The 12,271-nt window shown below is 55.6% G+C and overlaps 1 protein-coding gene across 2 annotated transcripts in view; it reads right to left on the reverse strand.

Moving 5' to 3' along the window:
• The window catches only part of CCDC102A (coiled-coil domain containing 102A), a 6,340-nt gene extending 1,500 nt beyond the window's left edge, over positions 1-4,840 (reverse strand). Inside the window, exons 1-8 of one of the 2 annotated variants that reach the window (XM_034073219.1) lie at positions 4,616-4,840; positions 2,544-3,079; positions 1,423-1,625; positions 1,200-1,308; positions 832-948; positions 536-745; positions 111-281; positions 1-14 (exon numbers count right to left, since the gene is read on the reverse strand). The exon at positions 1-14 is cut by the window's left edge and continues 90 nt beyond it. In XM_034073219.1, coding sequence (XP_033929110.1) covers positions 1-14; positions 111-281; positions 536-745; positions 832-948; positions 1,200-1,308; positions 1,423-1,625; positions 2,544-3,038 — 1,319 coding nt within the window. In that variant the 5' untranslated portion in view covers positions 3,039-3,079; positions 4,616-4,840. Of the gene's footprint in view, positions 15-110; positions 282-535; positions 746-831; positions 949-1,199; positions 1,309-1,422; positions 1,626-2,543; positions 4,027-4,615 lie in introns of both variants that reach the window. The other variant, XM_034073220.1, reaches the window with a different exon arrangement.
• Positions 4,841-12,271: the final 7,431 nt, after the last annotated feature.

The raw sequence follows: 12,271 nt of genomic DNA on the forward strand, positions 1-12,271 counted from the left end.
TGGGCCTCATCCAGCTGTGGGACGGGATAGGATGGGATGGGATAGGGCTTTCAGTGATTGAGTGGAGCTGCACACCCCAAGCCCTCTTTCACCAGCTCGAGCTTTCCCACCTCATCCTCAGCTTGGGCCAGCTCCTTCTTGAGCTCCTCCACCCTCAGGCGTAGCTTCTTCACCTCACCCTCATGCTGCTCCATGCGGCGGTTGGCATGGGCCAGCTCAGCCGTCTTCTCCTGGTACTGCTTCTTCAGCTTGGTGTGGACATGCTTCAGGTCAGCCAGCTCCTACGAGGGTATGCGGTGAGGGTCTGAGCAGGCAAGAGCCACCCCAAATCCAGGTGCCTCCTCCTTCCTCTCAATGGATCTCTCCCACCACCCTACCCCATGACAGAGGAGCTGATGGAGCAAGGATGGGGTCACTGCCACCTCTTAGAGGAGGGGTGGTGGCAAAGTTTGGGCTTGAGAAGGTCCTGGGGCATGCTGGGCCATCACTGAAGTGATGGTCACCCAGGGAGGGGATGTCAGGGATGAGACAGCACCTTGTTCTTCTCAAAGAGCTCAGCCTGAATGGTTTTGAGGTCGGTGTCCAGGGCACTGGCAGTCTGGCGCCGCTTGCGAGCCAGCACCTCTTCCAGGTCCTCGATCTGTGCCCTCAGCTTCTTGTTCTCCCGCTCCAGGTTGAGCTTCTCCGTCTCCAGCCGCTCCCGCCGGCCCCACTCAGCTGCGTTCTCCGCCTGTAGCCGCTCCATCTGGGACAGGGACATGGTGTGGCTGGGGGGCAGCAGGGACCCCCCTTGCTGCTCCCTTCATCCCCTATACTGGGTATCATCCTCACCTCTGCTCGCAGTTCAGCCAGTTTCTTGTCCATGCTGGAGCGAGCGCCCAGCTCGTCCTCCAGGTCCTCAGAGATACGCCCCAGCTCGTCCTGGTGGATCTCCTTCAGGATGTTGAGCTGGGAGGGGGACAGCATCGAAGCCAGGCAACGAACACCCACCTTGTACCACCTGAACCCTGCCTGCACCAATCTACCCAGCCTCTGTGGATGGACCAATTGGCTCAACAGCAGTAATTAAGACCCTTCATGAGCACCCTGGAGCTGGGGAGGTGGCTATGGGTCACCATGTCCATCCATCAAGGACATGCTGCCCACTGGGGGACAGGTCACCCCCTGCTGCACCCCTCGTTCCCAGGCACCTTGCTTACCTGCTTCAACATCTCCTGCTTGCTCTTGTTGAGCTCCTCATACTTGATCTTCCACTGGCTGAGCTCACCCTCCAGCTTCTCGATGCTCTTGCTGAGTGCCAGCTTGTCCCTGAGGAGAGACAACACTGGTGACAACTGGCAGGACACCATGAGATGTCCCATCCTGTGGGGACCATGCTGGGCTCAGCTGGCACCCCACAAAGGTGACAGCCTGAGCACTCACTCCCGCTCCTTGAGCAGCACTTTCTGGGACTCATCCAGCCTCAGCTTGAGAGCAGTGATTTTGGTGGCATCCTCCTCCATGATGCTGACGTCCTCCCAGAGCAGGCGGCTCCGCTCCTGCCGGGTGAAGGAGGCCCGGCTGCTCCGCTGCTCCCAGCTCTCATCCTGCTTGCTCACCAAGATGTTTTCCATCAGCTCCAACTCCTGTGGCACCGAAGGTGGCTCAGCACAGGGGACAGGGTGAGGGGACAGCCCTGGCTTCCATCCCTTGCAACGCCCACCCTTCACCCCATAACCAAGAACATCCCTCCAGCCAAACCCAGCAGCATCTCTCCCTCCTGTCCCCAGGGATGCCCTGAGGCTGGTGGAGAGGGACCTGTCCTCCCAGGGAATGCTTAAGTTAGTCCCAGACGTGCTGCTCGTCAGCAATGCCATGGGGTAGACTGAATCAGCACATCATGGCACCTGAAGTGACGACTTCTGCGTCATGGGGTCTTTGACATGTGTCATGACAGAGCTGATGGCAGAACAGGAATGGCTGGAGCAGCTGGGAGCATCCCTGGTGTGGCTCTGGTATCCCCTCCTCCCTCTTGCTCCTCCTCCCTCAGCACAAAGCTCTGCCAGAAGCCCATAGACACCCTGGCATTGTAGCTGTCGCTGGGAGATGCCATCAGCACTGGTGGTGTCACTGTCCCCTCTACCGGCACAATGACTTTTGCCCAGCACCTCCAAAGGGAAAGCCCTAAGAAAGGGACCAGAGCCAGTGCTAATGCAACCTCCCTGTAGAGGGCTACAGGGGACTGGGACCCCCATGACACTGCTCCTATAGGGGTCTGACACCCAGTGCTGCTTCAAGAGGGGCCTGTCCCCCCAGCACTGCTCTGACAGGGGTCTGAGGCCAAAATCCTACTCCAAGAGAGTTCTAAGCCATAACTTCTCTGAGAGAGGTCTGAGCATTCCCCCACTGCTCTGGGAGGGGTCTGAGCCCCCACATGGCTCTCCTTGTCAGGGCAGGGAGCAGCCTTGTGGCCAGCTGCAGACAGGGGTGGTTTGGGGACACACTCAATCAGTGTGTGGGGTGGACACCCCACCGCCCACAGGCAGACACCCCACGCCATCCACCTTGGCTTTCGGGGGAGCCTCGGCCCCCACATCCCGCACGGGCTCATGCTCTGGGTCAGCCTCTCCCTTCGCCCCATGCAGCTGGTCGCAGTCACGTTCGCGGTTGTGGTCACGGTTGTGGTCACGGTCACGGCGCAGGTTGGCCAGCTCCTTGGTGAGGGCCTCCAGGCGATGCCGCAGCTGCCGCACCTCCTCGCGAGCCCGGTTGCGTTCGGCTCGCACCTTGCTCCATTTCTCCCTCCAGTTGGCCGTGCAGTCCGACCACCACCGCATCGTCTTCTCCATCTGTGCCGCACGCGCCCGCGCCTCCTCCAGCTCCCGCAGCCGCAGCTCCTCCCGCCCTTCCCAGTCCCCTTCCAGCAGTGCTGGGGGGGGCCCTGGCGAGGGTGTCCCGCTGGGGGGGGACGGGGAGGGCTCAGGGGCCAGCAGTGCCAGCAGCGAGCCCCCTGGCAGTGGAGGCGATCCCGCCAGGCGCGAGGCCCCACTCTGGCTCATGGTGGGTCTCCCCTAGGACACGGCCATCACCAGCCAGGGACCTGCGGGAGACAGGAGGGGTAACAGGAGCCCTGGGGGATCTGAGGGGTGGCACACTGAGTGACGGGGTCAGTGGTGTGGACCCCGGACACGTCACAGAATCATGGAATCATAGACTGATTTGGGTTGGAAGGGACCTTAAAGATCGTTCAGTCTAACTCCTTGTCACAGGCAAGGACACCTTTTACCCAACCATGTTGCTCCCCAGTGAGGACTGGCAACGTCCCCAGCGAGTTCCCTGGTGGTGACTCTACCAAAGAGCCAAATGATGGCCTCAGCCAGGTCTCCAACACAGACACGAGTGAGGACCCTAAGAAGAGGTTTCTGGTGATGGCCCCAGCAGGGTTCCCTCATGAAGAATCAGTGAGGTTTCCAGCAAGGACCACAGACAACAACAGCTTGCCCCAGCCTGGCCCAGTCACCTCTGCCAGCACACCGGAAGCAACAACAGTCTACATCTTATCTAGATGATGTCATCCTCATGAGGTCACCCAGATGACATCATCTGTGGGTCTCCAAGACCATCCCCGGAGCTGTGATGGGGGGAAATCAACTGCACCTCAACTGCTCCAGTGAGGGTTAGAGCACGGATCCACTGCCAGTGAGGCAGGAACAGCTTTGGAACAGGAGATGAAGCTGTCAAGCTGGTGTGATGGGAGGCTGCAGGGCACAGCTGGGCATGCTTTCCAGTGATACTGCTACAAAGTGCCTGTGCTGCCCACCAGCGTCCCAGCAGGGACCTCACACCCGGCTTGGCCAGGCGGGTAAACCGCTCTGGGAAACCGTAATGGGAGGCTGCTTGTGTCCTAATGGGATAAGTACAGACCCAGCCACAGCCAGCCCACAGCCTCCCAGCAGGTTTTTGTGATGGTGCAGCACTGACTGGCTGCCAAGTCTGGTCGGGATGAGAGCTGCAGCAGCGGCTGATGGAATTCTGGGCTTTGCACGGCTGAAAAATTAATTTATCTTATGATATTGGGTAGAAATGATGACGTTTTGGTACAAGGCCAAGGCGAGCCCTGGCCTGCTCTGTCCTGCGGCCCCGAGGAGCGGATCCAGGTCCCGGCAGGAACCGGCACAGCAGATCCGGCTGTGCAGCACCCACGGGAGGTCGGATGGACCCAGAGCACCCCTACAGTTCCCACTGAAGACGCGCGTGGACCCCCTGCCCTGCCCCATCCCATCCATCGTGGACACCCGTCGGGCGGAGCCGCCCGCCCCCTGCGCCTCCCCATTGGCCGCGGGAGCTGTCACTCCGCCGCGGACGGTGACGCCTCGGGCCCGCGGGACCAGGCGCATTCCTCCGGTCCCACCGCGCCCCGCCGACGCCGCGGGGCCCGGCACTGCCGGGACCGCCGGGCTTGGCTCTACGGGGCCCGGGACCGCCCGTCCCAGCGCGGAGCCGCCCGTCCCGTCTTGTTCTTTCCGTCCCGGCCCAACCGCCCCCCCAGCCCGGTTCCCGACAAAGTTTCCCGCAAGTTTCCCTCCGCTCCACTCCGCGCCGCGTCCCGCCCGTCCCGTCCTGCTCCGCTTCTCACCGGTGCCGTCGGTGCGGGGAGGCCGCGCGAGCCGGGACGCTGCGGTCAAGTCTCCTCCTCCTGCCTCTTCTCCTCCTCCTCCTCTTCCTGCTCCCCCCTCCCGCCGGGGGCCGGTCCCGCCGCCGGAGCCCACCGCGGGGCCGTGAGTGCGTGTCCTGCCCTCCGGGGGGTGGGATTCGCGCTGCTGTTGGAGCGGGGTTGTCGTGTTACTGTGTGCAGGGCTTGCACAAGTGCGTTTGTGAGCGGCTATCCTCGGGGGAGGCAGTGCACACGTGCTGCACGTAGGTGCACGCTTGCACACGCGTGTGCAGGTGGGTATTTTGCTCCCTGAAAACGAGGGAACGTGCTCGTGCATATTTCTGGAACTGTTTGTAGGTGCAGGTGTGTCACACGCAAGTGTCTGTGCCCAGGCATGCATGCAAACGCATTTTGGGTGTTTGCATAGATGCACACGTGTGTGCTCATACATGCATGTTGTGTGCAAGCTTTGGCACACAAGAGGTTGCACACAGATGCTTGCACAGCATTGCTGTTGGATGTGGGTTCTTGTAGACATGTACGAGAGGACGCTTACTCCATGAGTGTGGGGCACAGGCACATGCTCACACGCAGTCGCACTGGTGTTTGCATGCAGCTGCCAGATTCCAGCCTGGGGCCCAGCTTCTTTCTAGCCTGGGCCTCTTCAGGGTGTCAGTGCTGCTGGAGTGCTGGAACAGGGCAGACCCTTCTTCCCTGTGGCTTTGGCTGTTCCTGCAGAGCTGGCATCAACCAGCTCTAAATCCATGAGTTGGAGGATGAGACATGCGAGAGGGTCTGGGGGGGGACAGAACATCTCCACCTGAGTGTCTCCACAGGTGAGTACATCCCAGATGGACACACAACACTGCTCTCTGCATCCCCACACATCCTGGCTCCTTCCTGCTGCTGACAAAGCTGCAAAGCTCCAGAACAACATTTTGCCCCAGTATTTTTCCCTTTGCTAGATGCTATTCAAGAAAAAAGAAAGGAAATAAAGCAGCCAAGAGGATTTGTGTTCCACGGGACATAGAAATGACACCATGGGACACCAACACCTTGTTCTCCCCCATCCTCAAGCAGAGCAGAGAAAAAGAAATCCTATTAAAGCAACACTGCAAATGCTTGTGTATGTGCCCTCCATGCCTGGTATTTTCTGCTGGAAACAACCCCAAAAAACTGGAGGTGGAGGATGCTTTGCTCTCCCAAGCTCCTATCCTAGGATTTTGGGCTGGGGAATCTGGAACCAGCAGCTCCGCTTGCAGCCGGTAAAGCAATTTTGTAGGCATTTTGGCCAGAGCTGCTGGTACGTGCAGGAGGGCTGGAGATTTAACCCGTTCCTGGCACTAAAGCTGGGCTTCATAAGCCGGCAAAGCTTTTCCAAGTGTGACTTTGCTGTTGGCTTCAATGTGCACATCTTGGTGACACCAGCAGCTTCAGCGATGTGTTGCAGCAACCTGGGATCTGTGTGTTTTGTCCTTGCAAAAATCAAACCTCCTTGTCTCAGGGCACATCATCTGGGGACATGGGCAGTGACTCATCGCTGTCATCCATGGAACATCCTCCTGGCATCCTTGTCCCCCAGCTTCAGGTGAGGAGCTTGGTCCACAGTGCCTGGTCATGCCCAGCAGTTCCCCATAAACACATTCCCAAAAGGCTCCTGAGTCAGATGGAGGAGAGGCTAATGAGGCCTGGAGTGGCTGCAGGCTCTGGGTGGCATCACGGTCCTGCAGCAGGCACCAGTGTGGCTGAGCTGTCCCCATTCCCCAAACCTGTATGTAAGGCCACATCCCTCCAGTTGGACTCAGCATCCCCTGGAGCACGACATGAAGCCTTCTGGGACAAACTCACTTTTCCCCCATTTTGTGGAAAACAAAGACCTTTTCGCCTTCATCTGCGCCAGCTGGGAGCTGTGTCCTCATGGCTGGGGCAGCACAGAGGGTGCTGGCTCCATCCTGGCAGTAGCATCCAATGGTATTATCGTAGAATCATAGAATATGTCAAGTTCGAAGGAACCCATAAGACTCATCGTAAGTCTCTGCTCCCCAGTGACTACCTAAAACTAAAGCATATGACTAAGCAGCCCCTGGACACTCCAAGAACTTTCACAGGATTAGTGCCATGATCACTACCCTGGGGAGCCTGTTTCAGTGACCCTCTCAGTGAGGAGCCTTTTCCTCATGTCCAATTTGAACTTCCTCTGATGTAGCTCCATTCCATTGATAGGATAGTTAGGGTTTGGAAAGGACCTTAAGATCATCAAGTTCCAACCCCCTGCTATGGGCAGGGACACCTCACACTAAACCGTGTCATCCTACTCTCTATCTAACCTGGCCTTGAACACCACCAGGGATGGAGCATTCACAACTTCCCTGAGCAACCCATCCCAGTACCTCACCACCCTGACAGTGAAGAACTTTCTTATATCAAATCCAAACTTCCCCTGTTTAAGTTTTAACCCATGACCCCTTGTCCTATCACTACAGTTCCTAATGAAGAGTCCCTCACCAGCATCCCTGTAGGCCCCCTTCAGATACTGGAAGGCTGCTATGAGGTCTCCACGCAGCCTTCTCTTCTCCAGGCTGAACAGCCCCAACTTTCTCAGCCTGTCTTCATACAGGAGGTGGTTCAGTCCCCTGATCATCGTCATGGCCTTCTCTGGACTTGTTCCAACAGTTCCATGTCCTTTTTATGTTGAGGACACCAGAACTGAACACAATACTCCAAGTGAGGTCTCATGAGAGCAGAGTAGAGGGGCAGGATCACCTCCTTTGACCTGCTGGTCACGCTTCTTTTGATGCAGCCCAAAATACAGTTGGCTTTCTGGGCTGCAAGTGCACACTGAAGCTGGCTCATGTTAAATTTCTCATTGATCAACACCCCCAAGTCCTTCTCCTCAGGGCTGCTCTGAATCTCTTCTCTGCCCAACCTGTAGCTGTGCCTGGGATTGCTCCGACCCAGGTGTAGGACCTTGCACTTGTCATGGTTAAACTTCATGAGGTTGTCATCAGCCCACCTCACAAGTGTGTCAAGGTCCCTCTGAATGGCATTCCTTCCCTCCAGCGTATCAACCGAACCACACAGCTTGGTGTCATTGGCAAACTTGCTGAGGGCACACTCAATCCCACTGTCCATGTCACCGACAAAGATGTTAAACAAGACCGGTCCCAACACCGATCCCTGAGGGACACCACTCGTTACTGGTCTCCAGCCGGACATTGAGCCATTGACCACAACTCTCTGCATGCATCCACTTCTTTATCCACCGAGTCATCCACCTATCAAATTGATGTCTCTCCAATTTAGAGACAAGGATGTCATGTGCGACAGTGTCAAATGCTTTGCACAAGTCCAGGTTGGTGATGTCAACTGCTCTACCCCTGTCCATCAGTTCTGTAGCCCCATCATAGAAGGCCACCAAATTGGTCAGACAGGATTTCCCCTTAGTGAAGCCATGCTGGGTGTCACCAAGCACCTTGTTGTTTTTCATGTGCCCTAGCATGCCTTCCAGGAGAATCTGCTCCCAGATTTTGCCAGGCACAGAGGTGAGACTGACTGGTCTGTAATTCCCTGGGTCATCCATTTTCCCCTTCTTGAAAATGGGGGTTATATTTCCCTTTTTCCAGTCATCAGGAACTTCACCTGACTGCCATGATTTTTCAAATATGAGGGCCAGTGGCTTTGCAACTTCATTCGTCAGCTCCTTCAAGACCCGTGGATGGATTTCATCAGGTCCCATGGACTTGTGCACATTCAGATTTTTAAGATGGTCTCGAACCAGATCCTCTCCTACAGTGGGCCCAAAGTTTTCATTCTCACAGTCCCTGTGTCTGCCTTCCAAGACTTGGGTGGTGCAGTCAGAGCCTTTGCCAGTGAAGACCGAGGCAAAGATGTCATTAAGAACCTCAGCCTTCTCCAAATCCAGGGTAGCCAGTTCTCCTGACAGCTTCCAGAGAGGGCCCACATCTTCCCTAGCTTTCTTTTATTCCCAATGTACCTACAGAATCCCCTTGTGTTATCTTTCACATCGCTAGCCAAGTTTAATTCTAACTGGGCCTTAGCTTTCCTAACGTGATCTCCAGCTTCACGAACAACATCCTTGTATTCTTCCCAGGCCCCCTGTCCTTGCTTCCACCTCTTTTTTCCTTCGAAGTTCCCTCAGCAGCTCCTTATCCACCCAAGGAGGTCTCCTGGCCCTCCTGCTGCACTTCCTTCTAGTCAGGATGCAACACTCCTGAGCTTGTAGCAGGTGACCCTTGAGTATCAACCAAGAGTTTTGGGCCCCCCTGCCCTCTAGGGCTGTTTCCCATGGAACCTTACTAAGCAGGTTCCTGAAGAGGCCAAAGTCTGCTCTCTTGAAGTCCAGAGCAGTGAGCTTGACATTCCTTCATGTCCAGTCACTGGTTACCACACTCAAGAGATCAGCACCTCCCCTTCCACTGCCTCTCTTGAGGAAGGTGTAGACTGTGATGAGGGCACCCCTCAACCTTCTCTTTTCCAACCTGAACAAGCCAGGTGACCTCAGCCACTCCTCATAAGCCTTGCCCTTGAAATCCTTCACCATCTGGGTCACTTTCTTCTGGACACACCATAGCCTGATGTCCTTCCTCTATAGAGGCACACAAAACTGCACCCAGGACTTGAGGTGGGGCTGCACCAGTGTGGTGTAGAGCAGGACAATCATCTCCTTTGACCAGATAGCAATGCTATGCTTGATGCACTCAGGACATGGTTGGCCCTTTGGGCTGCCAGGACATGCTGTTGACTCCTATTCAACTTGCCATCAACCCAAGCACAGATCTTTTTCTGTGGGGCTGCTTTCCAGCCTCTTTTCCCCCAGTTTGGATGTATAACCAGGATTACCCTGTCCCAGGCTGGGAATCCAGTGCTTGCTCTTGATAAATGTCATGGCATTGGCGGCTGCCCAGCTCTCTGTTGTACCTTGATCTCTGTAAGGCTTTTCTACCCACAGCTCCTCCTAGTTTAGCATCACCAGCAAACTTAGTGCACATTTGATCCCCCCATCTAGATTATGTATAAAACCATGAAAAAGTACTGGCCCTAAAATCGAGCCCTGCGTAACCCCACTGGTGAATGGCCATCAGCCTGATGTGACTCCATTTACTACGACCCCTGAGTCAGTTGCTCACCCAACATAGGATGTACTTGTCTAGGTGTGTGATGGACAGTTTGCCCAGGAGGGTACTGTGAGAGACAGTATTCAAAGCTTTCCTAAAATCCAAACCCACCACATCTGCTGGCTTTCCTTGGTCCACTCCATGGGTGATCTTGTCAGAAAACAAAATTCAGTTTGTTAAACAGGTCTTTCCCCTCATGAACCTGCACTGGCCATGACCAATGACTGCATTGACCCTCAAGTGTTTCTCAATAACTCCCAGGATACCCTTCTCTGTAATTCACCAGGTACTGCAGTGAGGCTGACAGGCCTGTAGTTACAGGGTCTTCCTTCACACCCTTCTTGAAAACTGGGACAATATTTGCTAGTTTCCAGTCAACTGGGACACCTCCAGACTTCCAAGACCATTGAAAAATAACAGAGAGTGGTACCAAGATGATATCAACCAGCTCTTTTGGTACCGTGGGATGAGCCCCATTGTACATCCAGCTGGATGGGCATGTCTCCAGCAAGTTCAGGGTGGACTGGGAGTTCATCATCCTCCAGTCACAGTCTTCCAATTCAGGACTCCAGGCATCCCAGAGACCATCCTCAGTGCTGAAGACAGAGGTGTCTCAGCTTTGGTTGTATCCCTGTTTGTGAGGTGACTGATCTCATCAAGCAACAGACCAACATTACCGCTGATCCTCCTTTTGATACTAACATATTTCAAAAACCATTTTTGTTGTCCTTCACCGTGCTGGCCAGCTTGGATGCTCATCGAGTTTTGGCTTCACAATTTTTCTCCCTACAGTGACAACAAGCACCTCCATAATCCTGCCTTTGTTTCCAATGACTTTACACTTTCCTTTTCCACCTGAGTCCTAGCAGCAGATCCCAGCTGAGCCACACCAGCCTTCTGCACCACTGGTATAGGAGAACAGGGGCTACTGGTGACCCAGGAGCAGGGAGAAGCTCATTAGAGGCAGAAGGTTAACTATATCAGACATGTCTGTATTGCTTTGACCTACACTCAATCTCAGCTATGTCCTTGGGTTTGGTGGTACTGGGGATGTTCCCCCTGCCTTGGTCCCTTGTCAGGCTCTGAAAAAGAGCAAGCAAAAGGGTAGCTGGCATTGCTGTCAGCAGCTTGGAGTGTTGCAATGGGTGCAAACCTTGCTGCCAGCCACCATCCCCTCCACCCTGCACCAGGGACACATCCTCCTCCTCAGCTTGGTGCTGCCAGCAAGCCCCAGCACCACAGCAGACCATGCTGGTGACACTGCTGGCTTTCAGGCTGCTTGCTGGGGATCTGCAACCATGGGCTTGAATGGCAGCGGGAGGCAGAAGCTTTGTCCCCACCATGCCTTGCCATAAATGCCTTGTTGGGCTCTGCCATGCCATGCCAGCTTCTCCAGGTAGAGCTATGCCATGCTGTGCCATGCTGCTCTTGTTCTGTGCTGTGCCATGCTTCACCATACCATGCCATGTGGTGCTGTGCCATCAGGCAGGCACTCCCCAGCACCCCTGTCCTCCCTCCTCTCACAGGCAGCAGCTGAGGGGATGACATGACCAGGATCCACATGCAGCTCTGGGCTGTGCTCATTCTGGGCCCACCACTGGCCACTGGCACCCAGGGGCTCTGCCAGGTGACTGCCACCCTGATGCATGCTGGCCTTCCCTGTGCTGTGGCACGGATGGACATTTCCACCTCCTCCTCTTCATCAAGGTCTTTAGCATCTACATCCAGCACTACCTTCTCAAGCTCTCCCTCTTCAGGAGGATGGTTTTGTCTTCAGGAAAGGTCTGTATGGATGCCACTCTATCAGTACCTCTGAAGGCTACAGGAATGCAACTATGTGAGTGCCAGCTTCTGGGGTACCCCATGGACCCTGGGAACCCCTGGCACATCATACACCCCAGGTGCTGCAGGCACAGCATGGACCCTTGGTATTCCAAGCATCCTGGACACACCAAGCACCCTGCACACTCCAATCGCATCATGCACCTTGGGCACACCAACCACCCTGGATGTGCCAGGCACCCTGAGTACCTTATGCACCCCAGGGACTCCAGCCACATGGAGCTGACCCAGGGATGCGGCCAGCAGGAACCAGCTATAGCGGGGGGCTGGCAAAGAAGGACTAGGTAACGGTGCTGGGACTCACCTGGGTTCTGGGCTTCTTCAGCTTCAGCGTCTTCCTTGTCCACCAGCTCTACCTCTTCACCATCCTTAATACCCTGAAAGGTCATTGGGGATCACTGGTGCCGAACTAGGGGCCAGGTAACCTGTGATGAGGAGAAATCATGGAATCCCAGGTTCCATGGTTTGATTGGAAGGGACCTTAAAGCTCATCCAGTTCCAACCCCCTGCCCAGGACAGGGACACCTTCCACTAGAGCAGGTTGCTCCAAGCCCCTTCCAACCTAGCCTGGATGCCATGGTTTAAAACCAAGCTGCACAACTTCTGCACTCACTCCCTCCCTTGCTCCCCCAACTCCCAGAGGGTTGGGAAGGAGAATCCA

The sequence above is a fragment of the Melopsittacus undulatus genome, chromosome Z (genome assembly GCF_012275295.1).
Source record: "Melopsittacus undulatus isolate bMelUnd1 chromosome Z, bMelUnd1.mat.Z, whole genome shotgun sequence".
NCBI lineage: Eukaryota > Metazoa > Chordata > Aves > Psittaciformes > Psittaculidae > Melopsittacus > Melopsittacus undulatus.